The 17502-nt window shown below is 42.3% G+C and overlaps 1 protein-coding gene across 3 annotated transcripts in view; it reads left to right on the forward strand.

Moving 5' to 3' along the window:
• lrsam1 (leucine rich repeat and sterile alpha motif containing 1) overlaps positions 1-17502 on the forward strand; it is a 48287-nt gene that overhangs the window by 16359 nt on the left and 14426 nt on the right. For all 3 annotated transcript variants that reach the window (XR_014600016.1, XM_084047453.1, XM_084047452.1), the window contains exons 14-19: positions 703-747; positions 4992-5062; positions 11257-11356; positions 11484-11571; positions 12485-12559; positions 14634-14714. Coding sequence is in view for 2 of the 3 variants with exons in the window: in XM_084047453.1 (XP_083903579.1) it covers positions 703-747; positions 4992-5062; positions 11257-11356; positions 11484-11571; positions 12485-12559; positions 14634-14714 (460 nt within the window). In the remaining variant the exon portion in view is untranslated. The remainder of the gene's footprint in view (positions 1-702; positions 748-4991; positions 5063-11256; positions 11357-11483; positions 11572-12484; positions 12560-14633; positions 14715-17502) is intronic.

A 17502-nucleotide genomic window follows, 5' to 3' on the forward strand; every position in this document is an offset into this window, starting at 1 on the left:
AGAGCTGGAGAGACAGGGAGACCCCTGTTACTGATCACACTCTATAGTAATGATTACTATCACAATATAGATCTATTTAACACTGTTACTGAACACACACTCTATAGTAATGATTACTATCACAATATAGATCTATTTAACACTGTTACTGAACACACACTCTATAGTAATGATTACTATCACAATATAGATCTATTTAAAACTGTTACTGAACAAACACTCTATAGCAATGATTACTATCACAATATAGAGCTATTTAACACTGTTACTGAACAAACACTCTATAGTAATGATTACTATCACAATATAGAGCTATTTAACACTGTTACTGAACACACACTCTATAGTAATGATTACTATCACAATATAGATCTATTTAACACTGTTACTGAACACACACTCTATAGTAATGATTACTATCACAATATAGAGCTATTTAACACTGTTACTGAACAAACACTCTATAGTAATGATTACTATCACAATATAGATCTATTTAACACTGTTACTGAACACACACTCTATAGTAATGATTACTATCACAATATAGAGCTATTTAACACTGTTACTGAACAAACACTCTATAGTAATGATTACTATCACAATATAGATCTACGGTATTTAACACTTATTATATCACGTACAGCCCCTTTAAATGGAGGTATATTTCATGGTATTAAAAGGTTGTTGGTTCCATTCCAGACAGAAGAAGAGTGCAGCGTTCCTGGCAGCGCTGGAGGAAGACAGGTAGTTGTCTGTCTGTCTTGTCTGTCTGTCTGTCTGTCTGTCTGTCTGTCTGTCTGTCTGTCTGTCTGTCACAATTAAAATGTTTTGTGATCCTTTTACAGCGTGTTGCGTATAGATGTCCTCTAACCAAGCGTTTGCTTTTGGCATTTTGCGTCCGAACGTCCAGGGATGTTTTTATTTTCTGTGGCATGTCTTCGTAGATAATGATGGAAGTTGTAGTTGTGGTAAAAAGTGTATGGCTATATGACGACTGATTTGTTAAGGCTCGATGCTACGATGACACATTGAGGTTAGACATCACAGTCCATATTTAGAGGCTCCATATTTGGAGGCAAGTGGAGTGTTTGTGTGTTGACCAATCCCGGACAAAACAGTATATGGCCATATATGACGACTGATTTGTTAGGGCCCGATGCTACGATGACACATTGAGGTTAGACATCACAGTCCAGACTTCAGAGTCCAAACTTGTCATCGTCCCCAAACATTTCCCTTGTCATCCCTTCTAAATAGTCAATTTCCTTCTCGTCCTTGCCCACCTTGTATTGTTCAAGTTCTTCTCTAATTACCTGGCTGGTGTTTTCTTGGCTCAAAGTCAAGACACCATCGCTATTGCACCATCGTCCAAACTCGTGATTGTCCCCAAACATTTTGACAGTTGTCCCTTCTAAATAGTCAATTTCCTTCTCGTCCTTTAATGGTGTTCCTAAAATATTGACATCATCGTTTTTTTCCGGTGCCCACCTTGTATTGTTCTACTTCTCTGTCTACCTGGTTGCCGTTTTCGTGGCTCAAAGTCAACACATCATTACCATCGTACCATCGCTCAAACTCGTCATCGTCCCAAAACAGTTCAGCTGTCATCCCTTCTAAATAGTCAATTTCCTCCTCATCCTTCAATAATAATAATAAATATAGCTGCAAGCAGCGATAATACGGGGCCAGTGAATAGAGAGAGAGAGAGACATGGAAACGGAATAGATTGAAGAGAGAGAGAGTTTTGACAACAATACTTTTGAATTAGCATTTCATGTTATCTTTAACATGAAATACTCTCAAATTAGCATTTCATGTTATCTTTAACAATTGCACATGCATTATTTGATGCAGTTATGTTTTGTGCAATGCAATTGAAAAGTGGAATGACCCACCCACAGACAGACAGACAAAAAGCAAAGTGCAATAATAGCACAATAAGACATGGAAAGGGAATAGATTGAAATTGAGACAAAGCAAATGATTCCAACAGGCGAATATTCTTTTCAGCCCAACCCAGCTGAGGTGGTCATATATAGGACGCAGGGGGGCAATCCCAGGTGAAAAACCTCACCCATTGACATCTCAACCTATTGCCATTGACAGGAATCAAACTCTCGACCTTTGGATTCACAGGCTGAGACACTACCTATAGGGCTATAGCTTTGTCCAGGCTGAGGTCATCTGTTGAAGATAAAAGTGAACCAGTGAAAGCAGCCGATCTACAAGCTCAGAAACATGTTGCTATCTGAAAAGTTTTGAGATTGTAGATCGGTTATTTTCACAATGAAGTTTGTCATACATTGCAAAAACATACTCTCTCCAAGAAGCATTTCATCATTACCTTTAACAGTTGCACATGTATTCAATGATACAGTCATGTTGTTTGCAATTCAACTTAAATTAAGTCTGCATCAAGTGAGGCTTGAACTGGCGACCCTGAGATTGTGAGGCCTTCATTTAAGGGAGACGCCATTGGCCCAACAGATAAGTAACTGTGAAAAAGGAGATCACACAGATGATACAGTTTCACGCAAATAGCTGAAAAATCCTGGGTTTAAGTGTTTTTCAAACTGCTCAAAATTGCGGACAATCTAAGGGCGGAGCTTACTGGTCAAAGCGATAGATGTGTTCCTCATGAGTCAAGGCACATGTGTAAGCAAGTTTCACGACTTTCGGCCAAACGAGGCATGACTTATGCCTGTTTAAAATCTGCCTTTTCAAAAAATTGCTATAGCGCCCCCTTTTGGCCAATTGGAGTGAGATTGGTTTCAGTGATATTTGGAATGACCATCTACATTTCTGCCAAGTTTCAAAGAAATGTGAGTCTGCATGTATGTTTTAGGCACAGATGAATAATTTTCATAAAACTGTAATAGTTAAAATCTATCTCCTCCTGGGATTTTTGAGCAATCTGCACGAAACATTTTACACATGAACTTTGGACCACTGCCTACAAAAATTTCCAACGGATTTTCCATAAGTGAAAAAATGCAGAAGTTAGGAGCCAATGACTGTTTTTCATATAATTCAAAATGGTGGGCGATCTAAAGGTCAGAGGTCAAAAGTCAGACCACGAAAGTTGTCGGGCATGAAGAGACGCATGTGTGTATCGAAGTTTCATGGTTGTAGGTCAAACAGGGCATGAGTTGTACCTGTTCAAAGTTGGCACTTTCAATTGAGTGCTATAGCGCCACCCTTTGACGAATGAGTGTGAGAATTATTTCTTGGTAGTTTTTCATGAGCATCTACCATATGGCCGAGTTTCGTAAAAAGCGTATGCACGGTTAAGCCAGAACTGGCAAAAACAAGTATTTTTCAAACTGCTCAAAATTGCGGAAAATCTAAGGGCGGAGCTTAATGGTCAAATCGATACGTGTGTTCCTCATGAGTCAAGGCACATGTGTAAGCAAGTTTCACGACTTTCGGCCAAACGAGGCATGACTTATGCCTGTTTAAAGTCTGCCTTTTCAAAAAATTGCTATAGCGCCCCCTTTTGGCCAATTGGAGTAAGATTGGTTTCAGTGATATTTGGAATGACCCTGTACATTTCTGCAAAGTTTCAAAGAAATGTGAGTCTGCATGTATGTTTTAGGCACAGATGAATAATTTTCATAAAACTGTAATAGTTAAAATCTATCTCCTCCTGGGATTTTTGAGCAATCTGCACGAAACGTTTCACACTTGAACTTTGGACCACTTTCTACAAAAATTTCCAACGGATTTTCCATAAGTGAAAAAATGCAGAAGTTAGGAGCCAATGACTGTTTTTCATATAATTCAAAATGGTGGGAGATCTAAAGGTCAGAGGTCAAAAGTCAGAGTGTGAAAGTTGTTCAGCATGAGGAGACGCATATGTGTATCCAAGTTTCATGGCTGTAGGTCAAACAGGGCATGAGTTGTACCTGTTCAAAGTTGGCATTTTTCAATTGAGTGCTATAGCGCCACCTTTTGACGAATGAGTGTGAGAATTATTTCTTGATCGTTTTTCATGACCATCTACCATATGGCCGAGTTTCGTAAAAAGCGACTGCACGGTTCAGCCAGAACTGCGAAAAGTGGCAGAAGAAGTGACAGAATACTGCCAATAACAATACGATTCCAGAGCAGAGCTCTGGCCCCGTAATAATAATAATAATTATAAACTTTATTTGTACAGCACCTTTCATGACATGAAATGCAGCTCAAGGTGCTTTACAGAGGTTGGAAGATTAGCATAATCTTTATCCTTGTATTGTTCCAATTCTTCTCTTTCTACCTGGCTGGATTTGCGTGGCTCAAAGTCAAGACACTATTGCAGCGCTCTAATTCAGCATAGTCCTCCAACATTTCCTCTGTCATCCCTTCTAAATCGTCAATTTGTCCTTTAGTGGTGTGTCTAACAGATTCTTTATCCTAAGTTCTTCTCTATTTACCTGGCTGGTGTTTTCTTGGCTCAAAATCAAGACACCATCGCTCAAACTCGTCATCGTTAAGATGTATTAGGAAATGTAGTTTTGTATGAACCGGACAATATGTAAGTACATTGAAGGCGGGAAAGAAGCCTATATTATAGCCAGAGCTCTGATTAACAGTCTGTGGCAAGTTTCGGGGCAAATGGAGTGATGGTGTGTTGAGCAACCCCTGACATTATGGAGGTCATTTCAATTAAAGTAGTAGGATTAACAATTTAATTGTGTTTTTTGGCGTTGAGGCCAAATAGATATTAATGTAAATTGGGGTCCGCTCAAGCGCCGCTAAAAATGTGAGACCCATTCCTCCACGTCAGTGTGATATAAAAGAAAAGCATGGTTAATAATGTCATTTAGATGTTATTTAATCATTGTGATGTCATTTAGATGTTATTTAATCATTGTGGTGTCATTTAGATGATATTTAATCATTGTGATGTCATTTACATGATATTTAATCATTGTGATGTCATTTACATGATATTTAATCATTGTGATGTCATTTAGATGATATTTAAACTGTGGTGTCACCTGTAGGATCCACATGGAACAGCTGACTGCCATCACACAGGAAGAAGCCAATTCACTGAGGAAGAGAGAGGTGGCAGGTCAGTTATAGTTGTACTTATTATTATATTATTACTCTCCGCCAGGAGAGTATTGTTATCACTGCGTTTTCACTTTCTAAACATGACACACCGATTGGTCAAGCCTCACGTGACACGTGAAATACTGTGATCTGATTGGCTAGTGACGCCACCGGGCCTATATATACATGGCATCACTCTGACAGTGTCTCTGCCACTGTCAGAGTGAGGTAAGACGGGAACCATGAAATGGCTGCAAGACATTTATATAGACAGGAGGGATATGACATAGGACACTTATACAGACAGGAGGGATAGGACACTCACACAGACAGAACGGAAGAGGACACTTACCCAGACAGGTTGGATAGGACACTTACATATACAAGAGGGATAGCGACCTATAAATACATGTGTCACTGTGATAAGCCAGATTCCAATACCGAAAATCCGGCCACTAGCTCACTCCCAGACCTTCGAACCGGAAGTAGTCAGGTAGTCGCGGTCCAATTGTTCCTATCTGTCTTATTGGACAGATAGGACAGATAGGACACTTATATAGACAGGAGGGATATGACACTTACATAGACAGGACGGATAGGACAGGAGGGATAGGACACTTACACAGACAGGACGGAAGAGGACACTTACCCAGACAGGATGGATAGGACACTTACATATACAAGAGGGATAGCGACCTTCGCGACCTTCGAACCAACACAAGTCTTCTGGCGGAGAGTTGTGCTCCGAGGAGCACTTTTTCTAGTTATAATTATTATTACTAGAGGCTCACTTCTAGGCCCGATCATGTCACAGTCCATCACAGTCCATATTTGGCAGTGGTAGCGTTATGGTTATGACTGATCATGGAATAAAGAGATACTGCGGCCAGAAAGAAGGAAAGATGCTGTTGCTAAAATGTTAAGATGTAGTAGGAAATGTAGTTTTATATTAACCATACAATATGTAAGTACATTGAAGGCGGGAAAGAAGCCTATATTATAGCCAGAGCTCTGATTAACAGTCTGTGGCAAGTTTTGGGGCAAATGGAGTGATAGTGTGTTGAGCAACCCCTGACATATTATGGAGGTCATTTCAATTAAAGTAGTAGGATTAGGTCATGATAGTTATTAAGGGGCCAAGGCCGTACGGCTTAACGACTGTACCTTTTATTCTTCCACCACTTTTTGCAGTTCAGGCTTAACCGTGCAGTCGGCAACTCTGCAATATGTCAGAGGGCTATGCCAAACGCCTAAGACACAATATGTCAGAGGGCTATGCCAAACGCCTAAGACACAATATGTCAGAGGGCTATAAACGCCTAAGACACAATATGTCAGAGGGCTATAAACGCCTAAGACACAATATGTCAGAGGGCTATAAACGCCTAAGACACAATATGTCAGAGGGCTATGCCAAACGCCTAAGACACAATATGTGAGAGGGCTATGCCAAACGCCTAAGACACAATATGTCAGAGGGCTATGCCAAACGCCTAAGACACAATATGTGAGAGGGCTATGCCAAACGCCTAAGACACAATATGTCAGAGGGCTATGCCAAACGCCTAAGACACAATATGTCAGATACCGTAAATCCTCTTATAGTAGCCCGGGCTTGTATTTGCTTCAACTGTAGTGGGTACCGGGCTTTTATTGAAAGGAGGCATGTATAAGAGAGAGGCCTATATTTCCATTTTTCAAACAGACCAGAATGAAAAAATCAACATTTTGTGTAAGTTTGAACCCAGTAAAATGTACTGGGTTCATTTATTGAAACCAAGTACTGTATGAAATAAACAGTGCATTTACAGGTCATTTAAACTTTTTCAAAGTTAAATCAAGTAACTTTACCTGAGTAAAATAGTGCAATCACAACTGGTATAAACAATTCTGAGGTAGTCTCACTCTCTTGGTAAACATTAACACCATACCATTTATATGGTATTTACTGCACAGCCAGAATACTGTATAACAAAAACAAAATATACCTTATTGCCTATGGTAAATACCATAATAACATCAACACAGTGCAACAGTGGTCAAATTAACTTGTGCAAAAATATTTAAAAAAAATGTGGTCCATCCTATGTATTGCACATTCAAATACCTGTTATCTAGACTACAGTAGTAAAGTAATAACAGTCAGGTTCAGCTGCAAATAATAAAATAACAAAAATAAAAATAAGATACCGTATGGTATTTCCTATAATAACAAAACAGTGCAACAGCGATCAATTTAACTGCAAGTTCTAACTTCTACTGAGGGGTACATTCACAATAAGACAGACATAGGGAGAGAGAGATGAAGAAAGGGGGGAGGGGGGAGGAAGGAAGGGGACAGACAAAACATTTACAGGTCACTCAAATCCAAAAAACTCACTACTGGTATCACTATCCTCCCCGCTAGCAGTATTGTCCTTATCCTCGACGTCATCCAATACAACAAGTTCGTTGTTAAACAGCTCGTCTTCATCTTCCTCTTCCTCGGCTGCAAGCCTGTTCTCTTCCTCTTGCTGTCGGAGTTGGGACAGGGCCTCTCGTCCTGCGGCGCAGGGCTGTCCCTCCCTGAAGCAGAGGATGCGATCGTCTTCACTCCCGTCAGGATTCACGGTCTGTCCACAAACTTTGAAAGACTTTATGATCAGATCTTTGTCCAGCTTGTCCCATGCAGTGAGCACCCAGTCCACAAGCAGGCGGCGAGCGGGGGCTTTCGGGTTACCTCCGGTCGTGTATTGCTTGTCTACGTCTCCAGCCATCCACTGATCGTAGGACTCATGTAGACTCGCCTTGAAGGGCTGATTCCACATCACATCAGGTGCTTGGACATATTTTGTGCAGCCTCCCGGAATCACCGTGGTTGTCATCTTGTAGCCTTTTAGCTCAGCTTTGGTAGCGACACTGATGTGGCAGCGGTATGCGTCCCACACCAGGAGGCGTGGGGTGAAACTAAATTTTCCCACCACTGACTTGAGCCAATCTTTAGTGAGATCATCATTCATCCAGCCATTCTTAGATGTGGCGACCACTGCTCTGGTGATCTGTTCCCTCATTACCTTCACTTCACGGATAGCCCCTTTGAAGACGATATACGGCTTGAGTTTAGTGCCGTCAGCCTTGGCAGCAAGGACAACGGTGAGGTGGCTTTTTTCGTGTCCTGTTGTTTTCAGGGACACACTCTTTGTGCCTATGGCATCGACAGTAGTGGGAGACACCATATCGAACCAAACGGCAGTCTCATCCATTGCAATGATGTCCTTCTCTAAAATCCCTTTAGAGCTGACAGCCTTGCCAACGTAGTCAACAAACGAAACCAGTTTCTCAATTAGTTTATCTGGGTCTTTCTGTGCCATGGTAGTGCGTCGTCTCAGTGAGAGGCCATTGCGCTGCAGAAACTTTTCAAGCCAACCCTTACTGGCCACAAACGCCTTTCCTCCGTCACTCACTGTTGGGTAGATTTCCTTAGCCTTGATTTGTATCATTTTCCTTGACACTCTGTTGTGTTTGTCGCGCATTGTATGAATCCACTCTGTAAGTTGTGTCTCCAACTCCTCGCTAACTTTTTTTCTCCCTCCTCCAGTTAGACGTGATCTTTTATTGTCGGCTGCCATCAGCTCATTCTTTTGTTTTTTCCAATATCTGATTTGTTTGGAATCTATATTAAAGTGTTTGGCGGCTTTCTCTCCCGAATGAGCCACTGCATACCGCAAAACTTCCTCTTTAAACTTAACATCAAACTTGCGCCTGTGTTTTTTTGCCGTAGTACCTGTCGTCGCCATGCTTTCTCTACTGTTGTGTTTTGTTGTGATGTCGTGCGCGGCATGCGCGCGTCCCATATACCGGTAAGGAAGTATGGGGTCACGGGCGGTTCACGGGGTATTTTAGTAAACAGCGCCCTCTAAGGACTTGAAAAAAAAAAGGCTTGTAATTCAGGCTCGGCTTGTAATGGAAAGGAGGCTTTTACGTGCTTTTTTCAACAGCGCCCCCGGTCATTAATAGAGAGACGGCTTTTAATTGAATAGAGGTTACTATTAGAGGATTTACGGTAAACGCCTACGACACAATATGTCAGAGAGCTATAAACGCCTAAGACACAATATGTCAGAGAGCTATAAACGCCTAAGACACAATATGTCAGAGGGCTATAAACGCCTAAGACACAATGGCCCTCATTTATCAACGCAGCGTATAAACCGCCGTATATTTTTCCATATATTCGGCGTACACCAACGTCGAAGTCACATTTATCAACGCATCCTACACAGCTGATCCGAGCTTACACTTGGTCCCAGCGTTGATAAATGTCACGGCTGAAACGAGCGTCATTTAAATAACACGCCCCATAAATATTCTCAAAACGCCCCGATTTTACGACATGAAGACGAACCAGAATACGACCAAAGACATGAAAAGCCAATAAGAAACAGCCGCCTCGCCGCACACGCACACGCACACGCCTCTCTCGCTCGCTCTCTCTCTCTCTCTCTCACACACACACACACACACGCCCGTAGCGTATTGTCACGTAGGCTTGTAGCCTACATGAATGACATATTATGATACCAATCACATCGGCATGAATGGAATACTTTTGTAGATTAATGTATTTAACCCATACCGAGCAGTGCGCGTTCGAGTTACACTAAAATAAAGCCCTCATGTAGGCTATTCCCATTTCCCAGTGAGACTCGGACCGTCGGACGGGCGAGTCCCGTCCCGCTCCGCATTAATGAGAGATAGCCTGGAGAGAACATTAATGAATGAAGGCTGGTGTGTGTTGGACCATGGGTTAAATGTCTGATCTCCCGGTGGCCATGAAAATATAACAGCAGCGCCGCCTGTTAGACCGGTGCTCGCGCAGAAGAGTGCTCTCGCAGAAAGCGCCCGTATATTTTGAAAATAGCAGATCTACAAGCTCACAACGCGTTGCTGGCTTGTGAGCTTGTAGATCTGCTATTTTCAATACAGACAGATCTACAATCTTATCTGAATGACTGTTAAAGCAGTTTGTTTAAATTACTTTATAAAATGTTATATTTTCACAGGGATTATTTATTAGTGTAGATATACAGATTTATGAGTGGATTAGGTGTCCAATGCCTCTCAGACAGTCAAACAATGCTGCTCCGCAGGTCTAGGATGGAATAAACGGGTGCAGCCAACGTCAACAACTGGTCCCGACCAGACGTGAGATCTCAGCGTACCGTAGGATAAAGCCCACGTCAGGATATATTGATAAATGCCGAAAATTGCGGTGATCTCGCCGTACGCCCATTATTTGGTCTACACCGCGTTGATAAATGAGGGCCACTATGTCAGATAAACGCCTAAGACACAATATGTCAGATAAACGCCTAAGACACAATATGTCAGAGGGCTATAAACGCCTAAGACACAATATGTCAGATAAACGCCTAAGACACAATATGTCAGAGGGCTATGCCAAACGCCTAAGACACAATATGTCAGATAAACGCCTACGACACAATATGTCAGAGAGCTATGCCAAAGACACGAAACTCACACAACAATAGAGTACAGAAGTCCTGACGTCACTCGTTCATCCCCTGGGTCGTAAAGTCATTTCTCTATGGAGAATAACATTGGGTCATCTTAGAATCGTCTCATATAAGAATTGTGGTCCAAAAATAAACAATAAACAAAGACGATATTGTCAGGGAGGAGCCTCTGTATCGTTTATGATAGTCAGTCACTCATATTTGATCTGTTTCTGGAGACAATTTAACTAATTCGACAGAAGTAACATTATGGTTTTCTCACCGTCAGTTGATGCTTCATATCATAAGAGTCAAACCGCCGGGTCATTTGTTTATTTTTGGAACACAGTTCTTATTTGACGCGATATTAAACACGTCTATGGGGATTCAGAATGGGAGAAAAAATCAGACAGCTGTTCTATGACTGTGTTATGTTATGTTTAATATGTTATGTTATGTTCTATTATATTACAGCTGTTCTATGACTGTGTTATGTTATGTTTAATATTTTATGTTATGTTCTATTATATTACAGCTGTTCTATGACTGTGTTATGTTATGTTTAATATGTTATGTTATGTTCTATTATATTACAGCTGTTCTATGACTGTGTTATGTTATGTTTAATATGTTATGTTATGTTCTATTATATTACAGCTGTTCTATGACTGTGTTATGTTATGTTTAATATGTTATGTTATGTTCTATTATATTACAGCTGCCATGCAGAAGATGTTATCAGACAGCTGTTCTATGACTGTGCTTCAGGAGGCCAGTGATTTCCGCAGGCAGAACATGGTCTCTGAGGCGTTCAGGAGGTCTGGAAACATCTACGTCTTTAAATCACAAACCACTAGATCATCATGTGTCTTCTAGACCGTCTGAATTGTCTTGTCTTCTCTATTGTCTTCTCTATTGTCTTCTCTATTGTCTTCTGTGTTGCAGTGCTCAGAGTTTGGACAGGAGGTTTGACCAGGTTCTGTCTCTACAACAACTGGACAAATCCAAAGCCATCGCACACATCTTAGAAGAGGTATGTACACTACACACACATACTACACACATACTACACACACATGTTTTGTCATCAAAACTTCACATTTTTTAGATTTGAAGTTTTGTATTGTAATCAGCAAAATAATTCAGTGTTTTTAATGGCACCTGTCTTTTTAAACCTCTGTGATCATGCTGAAAGCTGAATAAACATAAACATATGTACTGCATGTACACTACACACATATACTACACACACTACACACACATGTACTGCATGTACACTACACACACTACACACACATATACTACACACACTACACACAGTGCAATTTACAATGTAGGCATTTATCAGACTCTTAACTCAGAGCGACTTACAGTTTCATTAGTAAATAATCATCTCTGTATTAACCCCTTCAGTCTGGAGCCCCAAAATTGAGCAATGATTATCGAAAGAGTGGGAAAAACCATACCTATATTAAATTGTTTACACCCTTTACGCCTCAACTCCTACATTCCAAGTGCTTGTCAGGGTTGGGGAGGTCCCCAGTTCAAATATGATTGTTTTGGGGGGTCCCCAGTTCAAATATGATTGTTTTGGGGGGCCCTCAGTTCACATATGATTGTTTTGGGGGGTCCCCAGTTCAAATATGATTGTTTTGGGGGGCCCTCAGTTCAAATATGATTGTTTTGGGGGTCCCCAGTTCAAATATGATTGTTTTGGGGGGCCCTCAGTTCAAATATGATAGTTTTGGGGGGCCCTCAGTTCAAATATGATAGTTTTGGGGGGCCCTCAGTTCAAATATGATAGTTTTGGGGGGATTAGATAGTGTTATAATAATGCAGTGTGATGTGAGAGTGGCGGTCTACACTCCTGAATCACTGCCCTCTAGAATCAGTGTCTTAATAATCAGCATCATATTTATAATAATAGTAATAATTGTCCTGTGTAGGAGGAGATGCAGAAAGCTGCCTTTGAAGCCCTACAGCTGCAGAAGGACAGCGTGCACGGATACATACGCAGCCAGGTACGTATCATATTCCATATTCCATAAATCATGTATTGAAACCAGCAGTGGTTCCGGTAGGAGACACAAAGAGTCTCCTTTGTGTCTCCTACCGGAACCCCTGCTGGTCATCAAATGATTGGCTTATCGTCTCCATGGGGTGAACTATCCCTTTAACCCCTAACTGCCTGACTATATAAATAATACATGTACAAATGATGGGGGGGGGGCAGCAAGTCGTGTTCTGAGTACTAGGAGCTGATGGTAGGTGTTTGATGGTAGGTGTTGTAAGTACTAGGAGCTGATGGTAGGTGTTGTAAGTACTAGGAGCTGATGGTAGGTGTTGTAAGTACTAGGAGCTGATGGTAGGTGTTGTAAGTACTAGGAGCTGATGGTAGGTGTTGTAAGTACTAGGAGCTGATGGTAGGTGTTGTAAGTAGTGTTTTCAGCATTCCATCCTCAGGGGTCTAGCTCATTGTAACAGGGATAGATATGGTCGATATCGGCTAATATCGTCTAGTAGAAATAAAACATTTAAACCAATCAGAATGAACTCTACTTTGAACTCATTCTAGATATTGTGATTTCTTGTATTGAATATTCTTGTATTTTCCCCTCAGAAAAAACAGAATCTTTCTATCTTTGGGTTTAGCTTCAGGTTAGGCTGGAGAATGGCTTTATGAATAATATATATAATATCTTTAATTCACACGATGCGTCGCACGCTGGAACATAGTGGATCCACAGGCTCACAGTGTGTCGCTGTGATCTTGTGGATCCACTATGTTCTGCGCGGTACGATGAAGTGTGAACAGGGCTTCACAGGGTCATCATCTCATTGATCGCTTTCATGCAGCTTCTTATTTTATTTAGTTTTTATCTCCATATCGTCCTCAGATCAAGCTTCATATTATAGTTGTATCTCAGCTCTGGTCCATAGCGTTAGAATGAGTTCTCCTTAACGCTATGAGACTTTCCATCCTTTACCCTCACACCCCGGCAGAGTCCTGAACGAGTACGATTTTGAGAACCCGCCCCGCCCGCCCGTCAATACTCAGATCCGTAGAAGCCACGCGGACGAACGTGCATCTACGCAGCACACATGTGTCGTTGTTTACGTCATCAGATGGTTTTAATTTAAAGGTTTAACAGGATGTTCAATGTGTTTTTGTGAGTTAAGATAACTGACCAGCGTGCTCCATGCTGTTGTGCTGTGTTAAGTTACACAAGTGACGTTGTTTGGGCAGAAACAGTGCTCTCTGATTTTCACAATAAAATGATACCCGCCCGCGATTAGTTCAGTATGGCCCGTCCCCGTACCCGTGATCTAATCAAAGAAAAAAATTCACCCGTTTTCACCCGTCAAATGCGGGTACCCGTCGGGTATCCGCGGGTACCCGGCCCGTTGCAGGACTCTGCACCCCGGTAGAGCCTCTCGTCTTTAGTCAAAATAAAACATACACTTTAGCTACTCACCAAAACAAAGAGGGTTTTATGGAGTTGAAAGGAACACTTTGAGCCCCCACCTCACGTCTAAAATACTCTTTTTGGCCAGAAAAAGAAAATATTTCACCAGAAGGAAAAAAACATTTTGGTTTGCTCCACCCTACAGATCTGGTCAATGGAACTCTTCTATTGACCAGATTTTTCCTTCCGGTGAAATATTTTCTTTTCTGGTCATAAAGTGTATTTTAGACGTGAGGTGGAGGCTCAGAGTGTTTCCACTAAGTAGATTAGACTTTCAACATCTTAAAACCCTCTTTGTTTTGCTGAGTAGCAAAAGTGTATATATTTTTTTGACTAAAGACGAGAGGTTGAGCAGCCTGTGGTGCAAAGGCTCGAAATCCCCTAGCGGAGGAGAACTCCTTCTAACGCTAGGGACCAGAGCTCGGACCAGAACGCGATGGACCAGATCTCCATATCGTCCTCAGATCAAGCTTCTTATATAGTTGTATCTCCATATCGTCCTCAGATCAAGCTTCTTATATAGTTGTATCTCCATATCGTCCTCAGATCAAGCTTCTTATATAGTTGTATCTCCATATCGTCCTCAGATCAAGCTTCTTATATAGTTGTATCTCCATATCGTCCTCAGATCAAGCTCATAGAGGCTGAGTTAATGCAGCTGACCAAACTGGAGGTAAAGAGACGAACCCTGGACGCTGAGAGCCTTCAGGTCGGTTTGACCAACACTTATTTCACCTCACTTTGCTCTTTGTGTTTATTTGTTTGTTTGTTTATTTATTTATTTGTTTGTTTGTTTCATTGCAATGGCTTTCCTTTGGTTCTTATCTGCTCTCCATGCCATCCTAACCTTCACTAAACATCTCACCACCTCCCTGACAGGGAGCAGGAACCACCTCCCTGACAGGGAGCAGGAACCACCTCTCTGTGTCTATAGGAGGTTTTGATTTGAACATTTTATTGGAGGATAAACCCCTTGAGATGCAGCATCTCGTCTTCCAGGGGGTCCTCAGGCACAACACACAAACATTGATACAAAACGATCACATAACATTCAACAACAACAAAACATACACATAGGGGCTCTCACACCATCCCAGACCAGTCTACATCTGTTACGCCATAATAAAAATAATAGTAATCAAAATAATAATAATACAAATTAAAAAATAAAATAAAATAACAATAAAACAATCAATTATGAAAAATATAAATCAAAAGCAAGAACAGTTAGATTTTAGGGAATCAAGCAGAGATATTTTGAAAACATAAAATGAAATAATTGATCTAAGTAAAGTGGATAAATTGTTCCAATCAGAAGGTGCTTTAAACTTAAACGAACGTCTCCCAATTTCTTTGTTTATACCGACAGGTTGTTGTGTATGTCTTAATGGGTATGTTGAACTGAACGGACGTAAAAGATCTTTCAGAAAAGAAGGATAATTAAAGTAAATACATTTAAAAACAAAAAGCAACCAATGAAGGTGGAGGTGCTAGGGGAGCAGAGGGAGGTGCTCAGTGACATGTTACATGTGTGTGTGTGTGTGTGTGTGTGTGTGTGTGTGTGTGTGTGTGTGTGTGTGTGTGTGTTATAGGAGGTGCTAGGGGAGCAGAGGGAGGTGCTCAGTGACATGTTACATGTGTGTGTGTGTGTGTGTGTGTGTGTGTGTGTGTGTGTGTGTGTGTGTGTGTGTGTGTGTGTGTGTGTGTGTGTGTGTGTGTTATAGGAGGTGCTAGGGGAGCAGAGGGAGGTGCTCAGTGACATGTTACATGTGTGTGTGTGTGTGTGTGTGTGTGTGTGTGTGTGTGTGTGTGTGTGTGTGTGTGTGTGTGTGTGTGTGTGTGTGTGTGTGTTATAGGAGGTGCTAGGGGAGCAGAGGGAGGCGCTCAGTGACATGTTACATGTGTGTGTGTGTGTGTGTGTGTGTTATAGGAGGTGCTAGGGGAGCAGAGGGAGGCGCTCAGTGACATGTTACATGTGTGTGTGTGTGTGTGTGTGTGTGTGTGTGTGTGTGTGTGTGTGTGTGTGTGTGTGTGTTATAGGAGGTGCTAGGGGAGCAGAGGGAGGTGCTCAGTGACATGTTACATGTGTGTGTGTGTGTGTGTGTGTGTGTGTGTGTGTGTGTGTGTGTGTGTGTGTTATAGGAGGTGCTAGGGGAGCAGAGGGAGGTGCTCAGTGACATGTTACATGTGTGTGTGTGTGTGTGTGTGTGTGTGTGTGTGTGTGTGTGTGTGTGTGTGTGTGTGTGTGTGTGTGTGTGTGTGTGTGTGTGTGTGTGTGTGTGTGTGTGTGTGTGTGTGTGTTATAGGAGGTGCTAGGGGAGCAGAGGGAGGTGCTCAGTGACATGTTACATGTGTGTGTGTGTGTGTGTGTGTGTGTGTGTGTGTGTGTGTGTGTGTGTGTGTGTGTGTGTGTTATAGGAGGTGCTAGGGGAGCAGAGGGAGGCGCTCAGTGACATGTTACATGTGTGTGTGTGTGTGTGTGTGTGTGTTATAGGAGGTGCTAGGGGAGCAGAGGGAGGCGCTCAGTGACATGTTACATGTGTGTGTGTGTGTGTGTGTGTGTGTGTGTGTGTGTGTGTGTGTGTGTGTGTGTTATAGGAGGTGCTAGGGGAGCAGAGGGAGGCGCTCAGTGACATGTTATGTGTGTGTGTGTGTGTGTGTGTGTGTGTGTGTGTGTGTGTGTGTTATAGGAGGTGCTAGGGGAGCAGAGGGAGGCGCTCAGTGACATGTTACATGTGTGTGTGTGTGTGTGTGTGTGTGTGTGTGTGTGTGTGTGTGTGTGTGTGTGTGTGTGTGTGTGTGTGTGTGTGTGTGTGTTATAGGAGGTGCTAGGGGAGCAGAGGGAGGTGCTCAGTGACATGTTACATGTGTGTGTGTGTGTGTGTGTGTGTGTGTGTGTGTGTGTGTGTGTGTGTGTGTGTGTGTGTGTGTGTGTGTTATAGGAGGTGCTAGGGGAGCAGAGGGAGGCGCTCAGTGACATGTTATGTGTGTGTGTGTGTGTGTGTGTGTGTGTGTGTGTGTGTGTGTGTGTGTGTGTGTGTGTGTGTGTGTGTGTGTTATAGGAGGTGCTAGGGGAGCAGGGGGAGGCGCTCAGTGACATGTTACATGTGTGTGTGTGTGTGTGTGTGTGTGTGTGTGTGTGTGTGTGTGTGTGTGTGTGTTATAGGAGGTGCTAGGGGAGCAGAGGGAGGCGCTCAGTGACATGTTATGTGTGTGTGTGTGTGTGTGTGTGTGTGTGTGTGTGTGTGTGTGTGTGTGTGTGTGTGTGTGTGTGTGTGTGTGTGTTATAGGAGGTGCTAGGGGAGCAGAGGGAGGCGCTCAGTGACATGTTACATGTGTGTGTGTGTGTGTGTGTGTGTGTGTGTGTGTGTGTGTGTGTGTGTGTGTGTGTGTGTGTGTGTGTGTTATAGGAGGTGCTAGGGGAGCAGAGGGAGGCGCTCAGTGACATGTTACATGTGTGTGTGTGTGTGTGTGTGTGTGTGTGTGTGTGTGTGTGT

This window comes from Gymnoscopelus microlampas (assembly GCF_963454915.1).
Source record: "Gymnoscopelus microlampas genome assembly, chromosome: 21".
Classification (NCBI taxonomy): Eukaryota; Metazoa; Chordata; class Actinopteri; order Myctophiformes; family Myctophidae; genus Gymnoscopelus; species Gymnoscopelus microlampas.